The 19,416-nt window shown below is 51.6% G+C and overlaps 1 protein-coding gene across 2 annotated transcripts in view; it reads left to right on the top strand.

Moving 5' to 3' along the window:
• The window catches only part of OLFM2 (olfactomedin 2), an 83,681-nt gene that overhangs the window by 13,920 nt on the left and 50,345 nt on the right, over positions 1-19,416 (top strand). The window contains exon 1 of one of the 2 annotated variants that reach the window (XM_017500010.2): positions 4,592-4,906. The exons of the other annotated variant lie outside the window; for it this stretch is intronic. Coding sequence (XP_017355499.1) covers positions 4,772-4,906 — 135 coding nt within the window. The 5' untranslated portion in view covers positions 4,592-4,771. Of the gene's footprint in view, positions 1-4,591; positions 4,907-19,416 lie in introns of those variants that run through there. 2 annotated transcript variants of the gene reach the window in all.

The raw sequence follows: 19,416 nt of genomic DNA on the forward strand, positions 1-19,416 counted from the left end.
AACACTGTGAGCTCTCCTCTTAGCGTTACTTTTGCTATATCCCCTGAAGTTTTTATAACTTTTATCATTACTATCATTTATCTAAAATTTTTTATTTTTATTATTTTTTAAAATACTTCCTATTTTTATTTTTTTAAGATGGGGTTTCACCGTGATGGCCAGGCTGGTCTTGAACTCCTGACCTCAGGTGATCCACCCACCTCAGCCTCCCAAAGTGTTAGGATTACAGGCGTGAGCCACCGCGCCCAGCCGTCTTTCTTTTTCTTTTCTTTTTCTTTTTTTGTTTGTTTTGAGACAGGGTCTCACTCTCATCCAGGCTGGAGTGCAGTGGCACGATCTCTGCTCGCTGCACCCTCAACCTCCCAAACTCAAGCCATCCTCCCACCTCAGCCTCCCAAGTAGCTAGAACCACAGGCATGCACCACCATGCCTGGATAATTTTTTTTGTAGAGATGGGGTTTTGCCCTGTTGCCCAGGCTAGTCTCAAACTCCTGAAGTCAAGCAATCCACCTGCCTTGACTTCCCAAAGTGCTGGGATTACAGGTATGAGACACCTCCACCCCAAGCAGTAACAGAGGGGAGAAACATCCTGGCTTCTCCGTTCCTTTCCAACCTCCGATCTCCCTCCGTTGCCTCTCATTGGATAAACCGAATAGGCAGCCAGTATGCAGTGAAATCTGGGAAATGTAGTTTTCTGGGGGAAGGACAGGGCATGGCTCTGACCCACACCATGACAGAGCAGAGATATAAATTAAATAAAGGGCTGGGAGTGGTGGTTTGCAACTGTAATCCCAGCTAAGTGGGAGGATCACTTCAGCCTAGGAGTTAAAGGCTGCATTGAGCTATGATTGAACCACTGCACTCCAGCCTGGGTGACAGAGCAAGACCCTACCCCTTAAAAATACATTAATTAGGCAGGCATGGTGGCTCATGCCTGTAATCTCAGCACTTTGGGAGGCTGAGGTGGGTGGATCACCCAAGGGTGAGGAATTCAAGACCAGCCTGACCAACATGGTGAAGCCCCATCTCTATTAAGAATACAAAAATTAGCTGGGCATGGTTGTGTGCACCTATAGTCCCAGCTACTCAGGAAGGTGAGGTGGGAGGATCACTTGAGCCCAGGAGGCGGAGGTTGTAGTGAGCCGAGATCGTGGCACTGTACCCCAGCCTGGTGACAGATCGAGATTCTGTCTCAAAAAAGAAAAAAAACAAGTAGAGGAACAAGCTGTGTGGGCATCCTTGGTAATAGTGTTTTGGGTAGAGGGAACAGGAAGTTCAAAGGTCCTGAGGTAGGAGTGTCCCAGATGGAGCCAAAACATTGAGAGTGGGTATGGTGGTCCAGGCAAATGAGAGGGGCAGGGAACCTAGGACAAAGCCCTGAGAGTTACAGACTTTTAGGGAACAGTAGCAGACAGCCACGGCACAGCCAGAGAGGTGGATGCAGAACTGGGAAGTGATGCGTTGTCTCTGAAAGTCAAGGGAAAAAGGAGTTTCAAGAAGGTGATGGTGTGCTAAGACCGACTTACTGTGAGAATGACCTAATGAGGACTGGCATGAGGGTGTGCACCTGGCAAATTGGCACCTTTGGTGAGGAGTTTTGGAAACATAGGGGAGGTGGCAGGCGAGGAATTAAATGCAAGCAAGTGCAAACTCACACTCCTTGGATAAGCTTGGATGTACTGAACTAAGGCTTTTCCCACAGCACCCATGGCCAGAGGGTGAGAAAGTATCTCTGGGGTCCAAATTGTGTAAGCCAGGAGGCCGGGAGCCCAGTTGGTCTTGGGGTCTGAAATCAGACAGACCTGGTTTCAAAACCTGGGCCCCCGCTTCCCCGCTGGGTTCCCCTGAACTGGGCACCTCCCCTCTCTGAGCTCAGTTTCCTCACCTGGAAATAGGGGTGTCACTGTACTGTTCATGGATGTTGCAGCAGCGGTTAACAATGCATCTGCAGGCCGGGCGCGGTGGCTCAAGCCTGTAATCCCAGCACTTTGGGAGGCCGAGGCGGGTGGATCACGAGGTCAAGAGATCGAGACCATCCTGGTCAACACGGTGAAACCCCGTCTCTACTAAAAACTACAAAAAATTAGCTGGGCATGGTGGCGCGTGCCTGTAATCCCAGCTACTCAGGAGGTTGAGGCAGGAGAATTGCCTGAACCCAGGAGGCGGAGGTTGCGGTGAGCCGAGATCGCGCCATTGCACTCCAGCCTGGGTAACAAGAGCAAAACTCTGTCTCAAAAAAAAAAAAAAAAACAATGCATCTGCAAAGTGTTCAGCACTCATCAGTGAAAGCTTTGGAACTCACCTTTTTTTTTTTTTTTTTAGAGAAAGGGTCTTGCTCTGTCTGTTGCCCAGCCTGGAGTGCAGTGGCTTGCTCTTGGCTCACTGCAACCTCCACCTCCCGGGTTCAAGCGATTCTCCCGCCTCAACCTCCCAAGTATCTGGGATTACAGACGTGTGCCATCATACCCGGCTAATTATTGTATTTTTAGTAGAGATGGGGATTTCATCATGTTGGCCAGGCTGGTCTCAAACTCCTGGCCTCAAGTGATCCACCTGCCTCGGCTTCCCAAAGTGCTGGGACTACAGGCGTGAGCTACTCTGCCCGGCCTCAAATAATAACAATGGCAGCTACTATTTGAAAAACCTACCATGTCCCAGACACTCCTAAAGTATTTTACAAACATCATCATCCTTTATTCTCCCCCTGGCTCACTCCAACCTCCCTGGCCTCCTTCCTGGTCCTTGAACACTCCTGCTTCAGGGCCTTTGCACTTGCTGTTCCTGTTGCCTGGAACTCTCTTTCCCCAGATAATCCAGATGGTTCCCTTCCTCACTTTCTTCAGGTCTCTGCTTAAATGCCCCTTTCTCCAATCACCCTGTTTAAAGTTTACTTCCCCTTCCTCCTAATATCCTAAGTACTTAACCTTCTCCCTCTATTTCTTGACTGTGTCACCCCCTAGAATATTCATCTTTACATCTGGCCTGGAGGCTCACTCCTGGAATCCCAACACTTTGGGAGGACGAGGTGGGAGGATCGATTGAGGCCGGGAGTTCAAGACCAGCCTGGGCAACATAGTGAGATGCCCATCTCTACCTTAAAAAAAAAAGAAAAAAGGGCTAACGCCCTTTTCTGCCTTAGCCCACCTGCACCCAGGTGAATAAAAAAAAAAAAAGAAAGGAAGAAAAAGAATATTCAATTTCACACAGACGGGCATTTTTGTCTGTTCACAGTGCCTGGGACGTAGTAGATGCTCAGTAAATTACCTGATTCTCAGGATAACCAAATCCTTTACAGGTGTTAGGTTTCCATTACCCACTTGGCAGATGGGGAAACTGAGGCAGAGACGAACAGGCATCGCTGTAGGTTACACCTGCATCTCGGTGTTGTCCAGCTCAGAAAAAAAGGCGGTTCCGGACCCCCTACCCCACTCCCCCCTCATGTTTGGCGCTTCTCCCGAGCCCTAGCCCTCAGCCCGAGGCCACCGCCAGGAAAGGCCTGAGTCATCGCCGCCTCCAGACGGCGGCGGCCGCGGGCCGAGGGCGACGGCGGCGGCGGCGGCGGCGCGAGGTGATGCGGGGACGCCAGGAGGGGGCGTGAGTGCAGGCAAAACAGAGGAAATTAAAACCCGCCAGGCGCTCCTGTCCGCTGCCCGCAGCAGCCGCAGCAGGCTGGTGCGTGGGCGGACGGGTGGGCGGCGAGGGCACTGCACTTCCCGCTCCCCCGAGCGGACGGGCCCGGAGCGGGTCCCCGGGGTCCCGAGGAAGGTCCGAAGTGTGAGTGCCCCGCCCCTACCCCAAGTTCAAGTTGCGAGTCTACACCCGCCCGGGACTCGCCTCCTTAAAGCTGCGTGCTGGGTCTCCGCTGCCCTTGCTAGTCGTGGGAACTCCTCCCCCGGCTGAAATGACCCCACGACCGCACCTGCACCCAAGCAATTGCGTCTGCTGGCCCTGGATCACACCACCCTGGGGGCCCGAAATGACCGAGGGATCCCTAGAGTGATCGCGGTGCCAGGAAGGAAGCCCCTTCCCCCAGCTAAAGGAGACCCTTGGAGACCCGATTTATGGGAGCGCACGAGCGTGTCGCCCCCCACGCCCCCCAGTGCCGGCTCTCCGAGGTTTTAGGGAGCCAGGGTGGGTGTCCCAACAGTAGGTGGGTGGGGACTTGCGACTCCGGCCCCCTGACCGCCTTGGGTGGCCGGGGTGAGCCGAGTGCGTCTTTAGTCGCCGGGTCCCGCGGCTGGGTCTTGGAGAGGGGCTGTGCGCGGGAGGGGGCCCGGGAACACCGCCTAGAGGGAGGGGAGGCGGGAATACCACTGGGGGGCGGGGCTGGGGATGCCACCGCGGTGGGTATGGGGCGCTTGGGGAATGCCCCAGGGGAAGGTCCCCCACCCCGTGAGCGGTCCCTGGCGGGGGGCGGGCGAGGCCGCCGGGTGGGGGGTGAGGGCAGTCTGGGCGCCCCCCACCCCCCGCCGGGCTCCGGGCTGGAGCCGTGACGTCACGGCGGCTGGAAGTGCCCGGCACGGAGGCGCGGGAGGGGGCGGGGGGCCGAGCCGGCGCTTTATAAGAGGAGCCCGCCAGGCGCCGGGAGCCGCAGCCCGCGTCCCCGAGCCCCCCCATCCCGGCCCGGACCCGCCCCTCACCCCGCTGTTCGCGCTCGGGCGCCCTCTCCCAAGTCCCCCGGGGCGTCTGGGTGGCTAGGGCCGGAGCGCCCCGCAGCGGGCCGGAGCAGGGACAAGCGGCAGGCGGCCGCGGGGCATGAGGCGGGAGCGCGATGTCGGTGCCGCTGCTCAAGATCGGGGCTGTGCTGAGCACCATGGCCATGGTCACCAACTGGATGTCGCAGACGCTGCCCTCGCTCGTGGGGCTCAACGGCACCGTGTCCCGTGCGGGCGCCTCCGAGAAAATCGTGAGTGGCCGCCGCGAGGGGGGCGCTCCCGGGGGGCGTGGTGCCCGCGCCAACGCCAATGCCGCCGCTGCAGCCCCCGGGGGCCCCCACCTGTTCCCCCCAACCTCCGTGCTCCCCACTACCCTGCCCGGCGCGCCTGGGTAGGGGACGCCCTCTCGGGGCTCCAGGGTCGGACGTGGAGGCAGAAGGAGCTCCGGGACCCCCAGCCACCTCCGCGCCATTTAGCATGGTTCTTGCTGTTATTATTGATTATTATTATTAGTGAGCAATGTCTGAGCGCCAACAGCGTACTAGGCTCGCTCTGGCCCCAGGGCGGAGGCAACAAGGGCTGCGGAATTGAGCCGGGTCCTGGCTGAATGGGGTGCAGTGGAAGGGTGAGACTCAAGGGACCCTGGCTCTGAAAGAGGGTAGGATCCAGGGGTCTCCGAGTGTTTCCACCTTCAGGGTCTCTGCCTGGCTGCGTCTCGGCGTCTCTGAGTAGTTCTGTCGCTATTCATTTCCCCTGCTTTGCGTCTCTGGGTCTCTTTCTATTAATATTTCTGGCTCTGGCTCTGGCTCTGTGGCACTGTCTGAGAGTTTGTATCTCTTTTTGTCTCTCTTTTTCTCTCCCCTGCATCCCCGCCTCCATTCTTGCCTCGCCATGTGCTGAATATTTATCCCCATAACTCACCCTCCCTGGGAGGTAGACTGAACGCAGACTGGAGCTGGAGCTGACGCCGCCTCCAGGAGCTCCGGGATTGCACCTTCCCATCCCATCCCCCTTTGTGGCTTTATCTTCCAGCTTCCCCACCACAGAGCTTCCCTGGGTCGGGGGAGAAGGAGAGAGAACTCTGTCGGGTTCATGGTGGTGTCCTGGGGAGAGAGGGGAGGGGCATTCTTCATTGCAAACTTCTCTGGGCCTCCTCCAGATATGTCCCTCCCCTCCCACTCCACCACCCTCTGGCAGCCACACTCCTCTTCCAACTGTTTGGGGGGCTCCTCCCAAATCGTCCCCCAAGCCCAGGCTGGGATGCCTGGGGCTCCTTTCTTTAGCTCCAACTTCACCAACCCCTCCTTGCTTAGCCGCAAATGGTCATCATGAAGCTTCTTTCTCTCTCTTTGCTAGGGGCAAAGAAGAATTTGCTCCCTAGGGTCGTAGGTAGCTGTGTGGTGGTGGTGGTGGGGACATCTGAGGCTTTGTCCAGCCCCTGGTGGGGGTGGTATTAGGCTTGACACAGGTGAGAGCTTTCAGGCCAGATTCTCAGACTTGCAGCTGAAGTGTGAAGTGGTGTGTTTCTGTGTGTCTGTCACATCAAGTGCTGTTTTTTGGGTATGTCCTGGTGTGTCTATATATACGTGTTTCAGTGTGTATATGGGGGAATGGGAGTGGAGAAGGTTGATGTGCATTGCCAGCATGGGGTCTGGATGTGTCTTCTTGTGTGTGAGGATACATCCCAGAATGAGTGTGGGTGTGTCCCAGAGTGACTGTGCTTGGGTGTGGATGAATCTGTGTGTGTATCTGCAATTGCCTGTCCCTACTATGGGTTTGCATTGTTGCAAGATTGCATGTGTGCATATGACTTATTATACATGAGTATGACACAGGCTTCTTGCTGTTGTCATCTGAGAAGGGAGAGAGATGGTATCTCACTGAAATCCAAAGCTAAATTTCCCTCCACCGCCGTTGAAAGCGTGTGTCTGTGTGCATGTGTTCTGTGCAGGTGTGTGTAAATGTGTGTATATGGTGTGTCTGCAGAATGTATGTATAACTGTGTAAGCATGTCTATGAGTTATGGTTTTGTGTGTGTATACATACCTGTGCAGACGTGTGTGTGCAAGTATCTTTGTGTGCATATGTGTGGACAGATAGGTCTTTGTAAGTGTGTGCATGTGTGTGTGTGCCTGCCTTGTAGGCATGCGGGTAGGATGCTCTGTGTGCTGTGTGTTTTCCATAAGTGTGTATATGTGTGCCCAAACAGACCTGATCTCTACTCTGGCCCATTCGTAGCTAACAGCACCTTCATCCAATGCTTCCATGAATTCACCTGCTGAAAGCCAGTGGCTCTCCCATCCCTGATTCCACCCCATCCCTCAGTCTTATTATACTTTGTCAAAAGGGAACTGGGAAGTGGGATGTTAAGGTACTCAGGGTGAGGGCTGGGAGGGGACTGTGACATAAGGATGTCTGTCTTGGGAGTCTGATAGACCTAGGTTGAAATCTAGATTTTGTCCCCAACTTACTCTATGACTCTGGCCAGTGACTTTGTCAGTCTGAGCTATTGTTTTCTCATCTATAAAATGGGAATGATGTCTCACCTCACAGAATTGTTGTGGGTAGCAGAGATCTGCTGTTCCAATTCCCATCCTTCACCCTTCCATATATCTCTTCATCCATCCATCCTTCCATCCATTATTTCATCTATCCATCTGTTTTTACGTACATCCTTCCATCTGTCTTGCTATCCATCTCCATTCATTCATTCATCCACCCACCTATTATTCTATCAGTCCATCCATCTATCCATCCATTATTTCATCTATCCATCTGTTTTTACGTACATCCTTCCATCTGTCTTGCTATCCATCTCCATTCATTCATTCATCCACCCACCTATTATTCTATCAGTCCATCCATCTATCCATCCATTATTTCATCTACCCATCCATTTTCATACCCATCCTTCCATCTCCCTTGCTCTCCATCTCTCTGTCCATTCACTCATACACCCACCCATTATTCCATCTGTCCGTCCATCTGTACATCCATCCTTTCACACATCCTTCCCTTTATCCTCCCACACTTCTCTTTCCATCTTTCCATGATTTATCATTTGTCTGTCTGTCCTTTCATGGATTCATTCTTCTATCCATCCATCTCTCTATCCATGCATTCATCAATCCCTCCATCGACCAATTATTTATCATCTAACCATCTTTATTTCTATATTCTATGCATCCATCCTTCCACCATCCATCTAACCTCTCCATCCATTCATCTGTCCTTCCATCCATTTTATTTATGCCACAAAACTATTTTCTTTAAGAGATGGAGTCTCACCATGTTTGCCCAGGCTGGTCTTGAACTCCTGGGCTCAAGGGATCCTCCAACCTCGGCCTCCCAAAATGCTGGGATTGCAGGCAGGAGCCACCAGCACCTGGCCTAGTCCACAAGACTGTCAAGTGCCTCTCTGGCACTGAGCTGGGGGTTTTCGTACATAAAAATGCTTTTGGTGGTTTTCATACATAAAAATGTCAAGCATTTTTATGTTTGAAAACCCCCAGCTCAGTGCCTAAGATAACAGATGCTCAGTTAGTGATAAGATGTTTGAGTTAAACATATCTATGGGTTTGAATTCTAGCCCTGTAATTTACTCGCTGTGTGACTTTAATTTCTCTAAGCCCCAGTTTCCTTACTGTGATCATGATGTTGATGATGATGATGATGATTTTTTTTTAGAGAGAGAGTCTCACTCTGTCACCCAGGCTGAAGTGCAGTGGTACAATCATAGCTCACTGAAATCGGGAACTCCTGGACTCAAGTCATTCTCCGGTCTTAGCCTCCTGAGAAGCTGGGATTCTATTTCCTTATTAGTTGGGGAATTTAGAGTCTTCATGAGACTGTAAGATCCTTGAAGATGTCCGTGTTTTGCTCACTACTGAACCCTAAGGCATGACACATAGTAGGCCTACAATAAGTATTTGCCAAATGACTGAATCTACAATCACACTTTCATAAGGATTTGTGGATTCCTCCTTCAAACGGAAACAAACAAATAACGGGCACATAGTAGGTGTTTAGTAAGGAGGGGTTGTTTTGTTTGCCCTTCTAGCCAAGCCTGGAATAAATGTTTTTCAAGTGTCTAAATCAATTTCACCTTCCTCAGGACTGGGGAGAACAAATGGGAGGTGACCAGGCACATAGTAGGTGCTCAGTTAGGAGGAGATGTCAGAAGGTGAGCGTACCAACGTCGGGGAGGCTGAGGGGTTCAGGAAAGGAAGCTGTGTGGATTCCCAAAGTCAGGAGGTGGGGGGTTAGATGCTGGTGTTTGGCTTTGAAAAGGACTCAGTGGTGTGGTGGGGGTGAGCCTAGAGCCTCAGAGGTCCTGCTTCTCTCTGGCTTCCTCCTCCTGAATTGCAGAAGTAGCTTAGCATTCGTGTGGCTGTAGACCATCTCTGGGAAGGTGCAGGGAGGAAGCTGCCACTACAACCTTTGGCCAACTCCAAGCCATAAACCATCCCTGTGAGATGGGAGCCTTAGGCGGAATGGCTCCTCACCTGGGGATCATAAATCCAGGACCAGACTAAGAGCTGTCAGCTGTATTGCCAGCCATGGCCATCATTTCGGGGCTTGAAGTGAAATACCTGAATCTTGCATGTCATACCCTTAACAATCCCCTCCTCCTGGAGAGAAGGAAGAGGTGATGGGGAGGAGTGTGCTATTTTAGGGGGACCTTTTGCTTCATGGGAAGAATAGGGAGGGGCTGAGCAGCTCTTAGCAAAAAGCACTTAGAGTGACACCGGGGCTCATGCCTGTAATTCTCAAGCTTTGGGAGGCAGGAGTGGGAAGATTGCTTGAGGCCAAGAGTTCGAGACCAGCCTGGGCAACATAGCAAGATCCCGTCTCTACAAAAAAATTAAAATAGGCCTAGCACAGTGGCTCACATGTGTAACCCCAGCACTTTGGGAGGTCTAGGTGGGAAGATTGCTTAAGGCCAGGAGTTTGAAACCAGCCTGGGCAATATAGCAAGACCCCCATCTCTACACAAAAAGAAAATAAATTTTTAGCTGGGTACAGTGGCTCACACCTGTAATCCCAGCACTTTGGGAGGCCGAGGTAGGTGGATCACCTGAAGTTGGGAGTTCAAGACCAGCCTGGCCAACATGGTGAAACTCAGTCTCTACTAGAAATACAAAAATTAGCCAGGTGTGGGGACGGGGGCCACCTGTAATCCCGGCTACTCAGTAGGGTGAGGCAGGGGAACTCAGGAGGCAGAAGTTGTAGTGAGCCAAGATCGAGTCATAGCACTCCAGTTTGGGTAACAAGAGCAAAACTCCATCGAAATAAATAAATAAATAAAAAGAATTATCTGGGCATCATGGTACCCACCTGTAGTCACAGCCACTCAGGAGGGTGAAGCATGAGGTTTGCTTGAACCCAGGAGTTGGAGGCTGCAGTGAGCTAGGATTGCACCTGCACTTCAGCCTGGGTGACAGGGTGAAATTCTGCCTGTCAACAACAATAGCAACAACAATAGGCCAGGTGTGGTGGCTCACGCCTGCAATCCCAGCACTTTGGGACGCCAAGGTGGGTGGGCACCTGAGGTCAGGAGTTCGAGACCAGCCTGACTAACACGGAGAAACCCATCTCCACTGAAAATACAAAATTAGCTGGGCGTGGTGGCGCATGCCTGTAATCCCAGCTGCTTGGGAGGCTGAGGCAGGAGAATCTCTTGGACCCGGGAGGCGGAGGTTGCGGTGAGCTGAGATTGTGCCATTGCACTCCAGCCTGCACCCAGGACCTTCAAGTCAAAAAAAAAAAAAAAGAATAAGAGAAGAATTAGACAGAGTGGCCTCTCTGAGGAAGTAACATATATGCAAGAGGCGAAAGGCTGTGACGAGGGAAAGGGAGGATTTGGGGAGGCAGAGAGTTACAGGCGGAGGGAACAGTCCTGTAAAGGCCCTGAGGCAAGACCTTTCCTGGCGTATTGAAGGAGAGGGAGGAGGCCCATGTCTGGAGCATAGTGAGCAAGGGGAAGAGGAGAGGAGGTGAGGGAAGGGAGGTGATGAGAGCCATATCACGTCACGGGCAGAGGGATCTTGCAGGGACTTTAGATGTTTTTTAATTTTTATTTTATTTTTTTGACACAGTCTCGCTCTGTCGCCCAGGCTGGAGTACAGTGATACAGTCTTTGCTCACTGCAACCTCTGCCTCCTGGGTTCAAGCGATTCTCCTGCCCCAGTCTCCCAAGTAGCTGGGATTACAGGCATCTGCCACCAAGCCCGGCTAATTTTTTTGTATTTTTAGTAGAGACGGGATTTCGCCATGTTGGCGAGGTTGGTCTCAAACTCCTGACCTGAAGTGATCCACCAGCCTTGGCCTCCCAAAGTGCTGGGATTACAGGCATGAGCCACCATGCATATATTTGTCTCTTTATCTCATTCGTGTCTGTCTCTCTGCATCTGTCTGTCTCTGTCTCTGAGATTCTGTTTCCATCTCACCATAGGACCCCGACGGGGACCATGGGAAACAGACTAGAATTCTTGGACCAGAGAGACTCTAGGGCCAGGAGCTGTGTTGGATGTTAGGAAGGATTTGGTGATAGAGGCAGGATGACCCAGACTACTTCTCTCATTCTTTCACTCATTCATTCATTCATTTTGGGATGGAATCTCACTCTCACCCATGCTGGAGTGTACTGGCAAGATCTTGGCTCAATGCAACTTCCCTCAATTGCCTCCCAGGTTCAAGTGAATCTCCTACCTCAGCCTCCTGGGTAGCTGGGACTACAGGCATACGCCACCATGCCCGGCTAATTTTTGTATTTTTAGTAGAGATGGGCTTTCAACCATGTTGGCCAGGCTGGTCTCAAACACCTGACCTCAAGTGATCTGCCCACTTCAGCCTTCCAAAATGCTGAGATTACAGGTGTGAGCCGCCATGCCTGGCCTCAGACCACCTCTCTTGAAGGACCCAGAGAGAGGTGTTGGGGGTGTCTGGACCCCCTGGGTATGCTGGTGATGGGGCTAAGCATTGACTGGAGATGGAGGTGGGCTCCCACACTCCAGGTGACCCCTTACCCCCACTGCCCCCCAGCACCATTCCCCCTCCCCTGCTGCCACTCAGGAGGGTATCCCTCTAGGACCCAGCCACCAGGCCCAATACTGGCTCCAAGATGGAACAGCTGTCTGGGCTGCAGCTGCAGAAGCTCATTTTGAACAAGGGAGATGATTGCAGGAGTGATTGGGGGAGGGAGAGGGAAGGGGAGGGTAGCTAGGGCCAAAAGGAATCAGGCCTGATTGTTACCGCTGCCACTGCAGAGAATGGATTGCCCAGGAGATGGGGGAGGCCAAGCCAGGCAGGAAAAGGCAGAGGAGAGGTTTGTCTGCCCAGCCTCGTGTCCATCTGTCCCTGCTCTGGTCCTCCCAGTTGCAAAGTTTCTCTGCCTGCGTCTCTCTCTTCCTGTATCTCTGACTCTGCAGTTTGGATTGTATTTCAGTTCCGCATCTCCCTTTGCCTCATCTCTGTCCCTCCGCCTGGATCTCTGCGAATCTCTGAGCCTTCCTGCCTGTCCCTTGGTGCCACTGTCATGATCAGAAACACAGCTAAGATTCCAGCAGCTCTTAGGAGCGCTCTTTCTTGTCTTGTCATTTATTTCTGTGATACTCAGGGGCCAGAGACACATAGAGGCGACAAATTCCCAGGAAACGGATGGAATGGTGTCCTTCAATAAACGGATATTTGCAAAGATATCTCAATTAGGACTAATTAATTAAGCGAGCCACTTCCCCTGCCCTCTCCCCCACCCTGCGAGCCTGCAGCCTCCTGGGAGGGAACCATCCAATGAATGGATGGCAGAGCCTGGTGCTCAGACAGTGTCTCAATGTTTAATTTATAGCAGCCTTCTCCCCGCCGCCCCATCAATCCATCTGGAAGGGCAAGGTGGCCATGGGCGTGGAGACTCTGGCAGAGGCTGGAGACCTGCCTGGCCGCCACAAAAGCGTGCTTGGGAGTGTGTGCACACCCCTGCGTGTCACAGCATGTCATAGCATGTTTTAGTGTGTCTGCATGGTGAGCATGCCCCTTCACGTAAGGGGAATCTAATGGCCACCGGCTGTGTCTGGACCCAAGGGACGTGTTGGCGTAGATTAGAGCGTGTCTTGTGTGTGGAATGTCTGAGTGTGGCAAAGGCAGGTCTGACTGTGTGGAGGTGCCATGGGGTGTGTGGTGCACATCTGAGGATGTGGCACCTGTTGGGGCTGCTCAGGGTATAGCTCTTGTGCCAGGCTGCCAAGGCCTGTACTTGCAGGTAAAGCATCTCTTCTCAAGGGCATGGCAAGGTAGGTTTTTGGCAGGGGCTCCTGGGAGGAGCAGCAGAGATAGGACAAGGATCTACCGCTTCCAAGAGGAACCAGTCTGAATCTTTCCAGCCCCTTTAGCACTAGGGCTTAGGAAGGTTGAGTTCCAACTTTTTTTTTTTCTCCCAAGACAGGGTCTTACTCTGTTACCTAGACTGGAGCACAAGGGCATGATCATAGCTCACTACAGCATTGACGTCCTGTGCTCAAGCGATCCTCCTGTCTGAGCCTCCCAAATAGCTGGGACTACAGGTGTGCACCACCACACTATGCTAATTTTTTTTTTTAGACAGAGTTTTGCTCTTGTTGCCTAGGCTGCAGTGCAATGACGTGATCTCAGCTCATTGCAACCTCTGCCTCCCGGGTTCAAGTGATTCTCCAGTGTCAGCCTCCTGAGTATCTGGGATTAAAGGCACTGGCTACTATGCCTGGCTAATTTTTGATATTTTTAGTAGANACCCAGCTCACGTAATTCTCCTGCCTTAGCCTGCCGAATAGCTGGGACTATGGGCGCATGCCAATGTGCCTTACTAATTTTTGTATTTTTAGTAGAGACAGGTTTTCACTACATTGGCCAGGCTGGTCTCGAACTCCTGATCTCAGGTGATCCACCTGCCTCGGCCTCCCAAAGTGCTGGGCCACCTGGCTATGCCCGGCCACCTGGCTAATTTTTAAATTTTGTATTGAGATAGAGCTCATATGTGGCCCAGGCTGGTCTCAAATTCCTGTCCTCAAGTGATCCTCCCGCCTTGGCATCCCAAAGTGTTGGGATTACATGCATGAGCCAACATACCTGTCCAGAATTCCAACTCTTGTAATAGTTGCTCTTCTGTCCTCTGGCTTCCCTCCCCCAGTGTGTGGCTTCAGAATCCCCAGTTTTCCTCATCTCTCTAGTTCTAACAGGCCCCCCAGAGTCACTTCTCAACCCCACTTCTGCTTGCCCCTTCACACCCCACACAGAGCAGCTACCAGTGCTGAGGGACAGTGTCGCCTCTTAAGTGTAGTTTTCTAGTTATGAAGCTCTCAGTATAATACTCAGCCTGGGCTGGGCACAGTTTCTCATGCCTGTAATCCCAGCACTTTGGGAGGCCAACGTGGGTAGATCACCTGAGGTCAGGAGTTCGAGACCAGCCTGGCCAACATGGTGAAACCCCGTTTCTACTAAAAATACAAAAATTAGCCAGACATGGTGGTACATACCTGTAATCCCAGCTACATGGGAGACTGAGGCAGGAGAATTGCTTGAACCAGGTGATGGATGTTGCAGTGAGCCAAGATTGTGCCACTGCACTCCAGCCTGGGTGACACAGCAAAACTCCATCTCAAAAACAAAACAAAAACACACACACACACACACACACACACACACACTCATACACACACACAATAAGGGTGGTTCAGTCAGGTCTGATGATGCAACCCTCAGTGTAGTGCCCATCATAGTGATGTGGGCTTCAGTATAATGACAAGTCTGGTAATGCAGCCCTCAGTGTAGTGCCCATCATAGTGATGTGGGCTTCAGTATAATGACAAGTCTGGTAATGCAGCCCTCAGTGTAGTGCCCATCATGGTGATGTGGGCTTCAGTATAATGGCAAGCCTGGTAATCAGCCCTCAGTGTAATACAACTTTCAGTAGAATAACAAGTAGATACAGCCTTTAATGTGATGCCAGGATAGTATTGGGGCCAAAAACATATCTTGAAATGTGACTTTGTTTCTGCAGATAGATGCTGGCTGGGGCATTTGGTGCAGTGAGGAGAAAAGGAAATTTATTTATTCTTGGGAGTGCATTCTCTGGCTATTCCAGGAGTCCAGGGTTCCCTAAACCTGCTGGCTAAGGCTGGCTCCATTAGCCCTTGCAAGTGCCATGTGACCTCAGCAGGACATCAGGCTTATTAGGAGAGCAGAAGTTCTGCAGGAATATTTCAGGTCTCACTGTAATGCTAATGAGTTCGTTGGGGAGATGGCAGCTGACAGATGCATACAGATGCCAGTTCCTCCTGAACGGAGCATAGGAATGTTCGTGGGTACGGGCAGCTGGACACAGATGAGTGTGGAGACTTATTCATGGAAGGGCACTGTTGTTACTTGAATGGATCCAAGTGTGCGGCTTCTGCGTGGATAGATAACATGTTAGTGAATAACATGTGTGTAGCTCCTGGTGGGCATATATGTGTGTACCTGGCTGTTCAGGAGAGCACACAGAGGGCCATGGGTGTTCCTAGGGGGGCATTCACCTGTGTGGTGGGCTCACACACTGGCACATGTGGCAGAGCTATTTGTGCGTATGGGTATGTGCACTTCTGTGCATGGCTGCAGAGTGGCACATGTACGCGAATTATCAAGGATAGACGCAATGTCCAGGTGCAGTGGCATATACCTGTAATCTCAGCTCTTTGAGAGGCCGAGGTGGGAGGATTGCTTGAGCCCAGGAGTTCAAGACCAGCCTGGGCAACATAGTGAGATCCTGTCTCTACAACAAAATATGTGAACATTAGCCAGGCATGGTGGTGCCTGTAATCCCAGCTACTTGGGAAATTGGGGCTCTCTGCACAAAAAGTACAAAAATTAGCTGGGCATGGTGGTACATACCTGTGGTCCCAGCTACTTGGGAGGACTAGGTGGGAGCATCACTTGAGCTCAGGAGTTCAAGACCAGCCTGGGCAACATAGGGAGATCCTGTTTCTAGAACAAAAAATATAAAAAATTAGCTAGGCATGGTGATGCATGCCTGTAATCCCAGCTACTCGGGAAGTCAAGGCTGCTGTGAGCTATGATTGTACCAGCACTCCAGCCTGGGTGACAGAGTGAGAACTTGTCTCTAAAAAACACAGACAAACCAACAAAAACAAAAAAGGCTGGGCAATCCTCCCACCTGGTCTTGAACTTCTGGGCTCACACCTGTAATCCTAGCACTTTGGGAGGCCACGGCGGGCAGATCACTTGAGGTCAGGAGTTGAAGAGCACCCTGGCCACCATGGTGAAAACCCGTCTCTACTAAAATACAAAAATTAGCCAGGCATGCTGGTGGGCACCTGTAATCCCAGCTACTCGGGAGGCTGAGGCAGGAGAATCGCTTGAACCCAAAAGGTGGAGGTTGCAGTAAGCCAAGATCATGCCCTTGCACTGCAGCCTGGATGACAGAGCAAGACTCCATCTCAAAAAAAAGGATAAAGGCAAGTAAACACAAATATATCCAGTGTACTCAATATAAAATCAGTATATAAAGTCATTATGCAGGTTGACTTGTGGGCTCATGAACTGTACACAGAAAGTATGGAAATAGAGTGGTCGTGAACACCTATGAACAAAAGGAATGTTTATTGCATCGGCAACAGTGCAGACACACATCTCCTCTAATGCACAACGGCATTTTCCTGGATTTCCACTGATGTGCACGTATGTACATGGCTAGTCACAGGCATGTCCAGATACCCCACATGTGCCCTGAGTGGGGGAATTCACAGGTGCCTGTGAATAAACATCACAGGCGTCCACAGCTGGTTGCAGAATCCCTGTGCGCTCGAATGCCTACACGCTACTCTTTTGGGACACGAATAACCAAGTATCCAGAAATTCTCTGAACTTCTGGCAAAGTGAGATCTCAAAGCCAACAAAGGTGGCCTCGGAAGCGCCCTTAGGCTCTTTTCAAAAGAGCACAGAGGGAAGTTGAGAGTCAGGAGCGTGTCTGGGTACTCAGCCGTCCTGGACAGTGAGCCAGGAACACAGAGCCCCGAGCACAGCCTTGCTCACCACACCAACCTTAAGTACATATACAGTTTCACTCTCCCCCAGGCTGGAGTATAGTGACGTGATCTCAGCTCACAGCAACCTCCACCTTCCAGGCTCAAGCAATTCTAAGGCCTCAGCCTCCCAAGCAATTGGAATTACAGGCACAGGCCACTGTACCCAGCTTCCTTCCTTCCTTTTTCCCCTTTCTTTCCTTCCTCTTTCTTTCTTTCCTACTCTCCTTTCCTCCTTCCCTCCCTCTCTTTCTTTTTCTTTCTTTCTCTCTCTCCTTCCTTCTTTCCTTTCCTCTCTTCCTTCCTTCCTTCCTTTCTTCCCTCCCTCCCTCCCCCCTCCCCTCCCTCCTTCTCCTCCCCTTCCCTTTCCTCCCCTCTCCTCTCTTGAAACAAGGTCTTGCTCTGTCACCCAGGCTGGGGTGCAGTGGTGCAGTGAGCAGTCATAGCTCACTGTAGCCTCAACCTCCTGGGCTCAAGCCATCCTCCTACCTCAGCCTCCTGAATAGTTGGGACTATAGGCATGCACCACCATACACAGCCAATTTTTAATTTTTTTGTAGAGACAGGGTTTTATTATATTGTCCAAGCTGCTCTCAAACTCCTAGGCTCAAGTGATCCTCCTGCCTCAGCCACCGAAAGTTCTTCCCCAGCCTTTCTTAGGTGGGTCCCTCCCCCACCCCTGTCACATTTCACACCCTCCCCCCACCCTGTCACAGGGGCCAGTTCATAGAAAGATGCCCGGTGCGCCGTGCATGGTAGAGAGCGTGGTTTTTATTGAGTCGAATCATGATTACTATCATGAATATTCTCCATCAGTGCAGTGCAGACATCCCAGCCCTTTTCTGTCTAATCTTGCAGGCTTTTCTCACACCTCTGCCTGTGCCTGCATCCACCGTGATGTTGCCCCAGCCTTGCAGCTCCATCAGTTTCTCTCCTTTCTGCTCCAGCTGGAGAAGGTCCATCCTTTCAAGTCGCCCCCCTCCTCCCCTTCCCAGGTTTCCTCTCTCAGCAGTTAGCTCTTCCTTGACACTTCTCTTCATTTTCATTTGCCTCCTGTCGGCCAGGGGGTGGGTGGGAATCAGAGAGTCTGTTTGGAATTGAAAGCCTCCTAACCGGCCCAGGGAAATAGGAGATTTATGTAAGGAATACAGGGAATCTCACAAAACCCAGTAGCTCAGACTCCAGGGACTCAGAAAGCCATTATTATGCACCTACTACGTGCCAGGTGGACATGTGAGACAAGGGCACTTGCTCTTGTGAAACTGGCATTGTTGTGGGAGGAGACCAGTAGCAAACCAATAAATAAGAAACTATCGCTGGGCGCTGTGGCTCACTGAAGCCCAGTGCTTTGGGAGGCTGAGGTGGACAGATCACTTGAGGTCAGGGGTTCAAGGCCAGCCTGGCCAACGTGGCAAAACCCTGTCTCTACCAAAAATAGAAAAATTAGCCAGGTGTGGTGGCAGGCACCTATAATCCTAGCTACTCAGAAGGCTGAGGCACAAGAAATGCTTGAACCCAGGAGGTGGAGGCTGCAGTGAGCCGAGATCACACCACTGCACTCCAGTCTGGGTGAGCCATAGTGAGACTCTGTCTCAAAAACAAACAAACAATAAAACCCCAAAAACCCAATAGTTAGGGCTCCAGGGAGTTAGAAAACCATCATTCACTCATTTATCAATTCAGTTAACAAATATTTATTATGCACCTACTATGTGCCAGGGAGACATGTGAGACAATTAGTCAGGCATGGTGGTGTGCACCTGTAGTCCCAGCTACTTGGGAGGCTGAAATAGGAGGATCGCTGGAGCCCAGGAGGCCGAGGCTGCAGTGAGCCATGGTTGCACCACTGTACTCCTGCCTGGGTGACAGAGCAAGACTGTCTCAAAGAAGAACAGAGAACACAACAGGTAGATGGGAGAGAGTATGAGTTGGGGAGCCCCATTATGTTGGGTCAGTGGGGTAAGCTCCTTTGTTTTTTTTCCTTGAGATGGGAATCTTGCTGTGTCACCCAGGCTGGAGTGCAGTGGCGTGATCTCGCTCACTGCAACCTCTACCTCCTGGGTTCCAGTGATTCTCGTGCCTCAGCCTCCCAAGTAGCTTGGATTACAGGTGGCTGCCACTGCACCCGGCTAATTTTTGTATTTTAGTAGAGATGGGGTTTTGCCATGTTGGCCGGGCTGGTCTTGATCTCCTGACCTCAAGTGATCCACCCACCTCGGCTCCCCAAAGCTGTTGGTTTTTATTCTAAATGCAGTGAGAAGCTACTGGACAATTTGCATTGGGGAGGAGGGACTGAATCTGATTCACATTATTTAAAGATGTCTGTAGCTACTGGGTTGGGTAATGGATTCCTGGGGGTGAGAGTGGAAGCAAAAGGACCGAGCAAACCCAGTGTTGTCTGAACCAGAACAGTGGCAGCTGGAATGGTGAGTAGTGGGCAGATTGCTGCATCTCAGAAGGAGAGCCGTCAACACTTGCTGATGGATCAGATGTGACGAAATGGGGAAAGAGAGGAACACAGGAATGGTGTGGTGGCTGGGGAGACATAAGTGATTCACCGCGCCCAGCCCCAGCTAATATTTTAAAACAAATTTTTTTCAAGCCTGTAATCCCAGCACTTTGGGAGGCCGAGGCGGGTGGATCACAAGGTCAAGAGATCGAGACCATCCTGGTCAACATGGTGAAACCCTGTCTCTACTAAAAATACAAAA

The sequence above is a fragment of the Cebus imitator genome, unplaced genomic scaffold (genome assembly GCF_001604975.1).
Source record: "Cebus imitator isolate Cc_AM_T3 unplaced genomic scaffold, Cebus_imitator-1.0 Scaffold263, whole genome shotgun sequence".
Lineage (NCBI taxonomy): Eukaryota > Metazoa > Chordata > Mammalia > Primates > Cebidae > Cebus > Cebus imitator.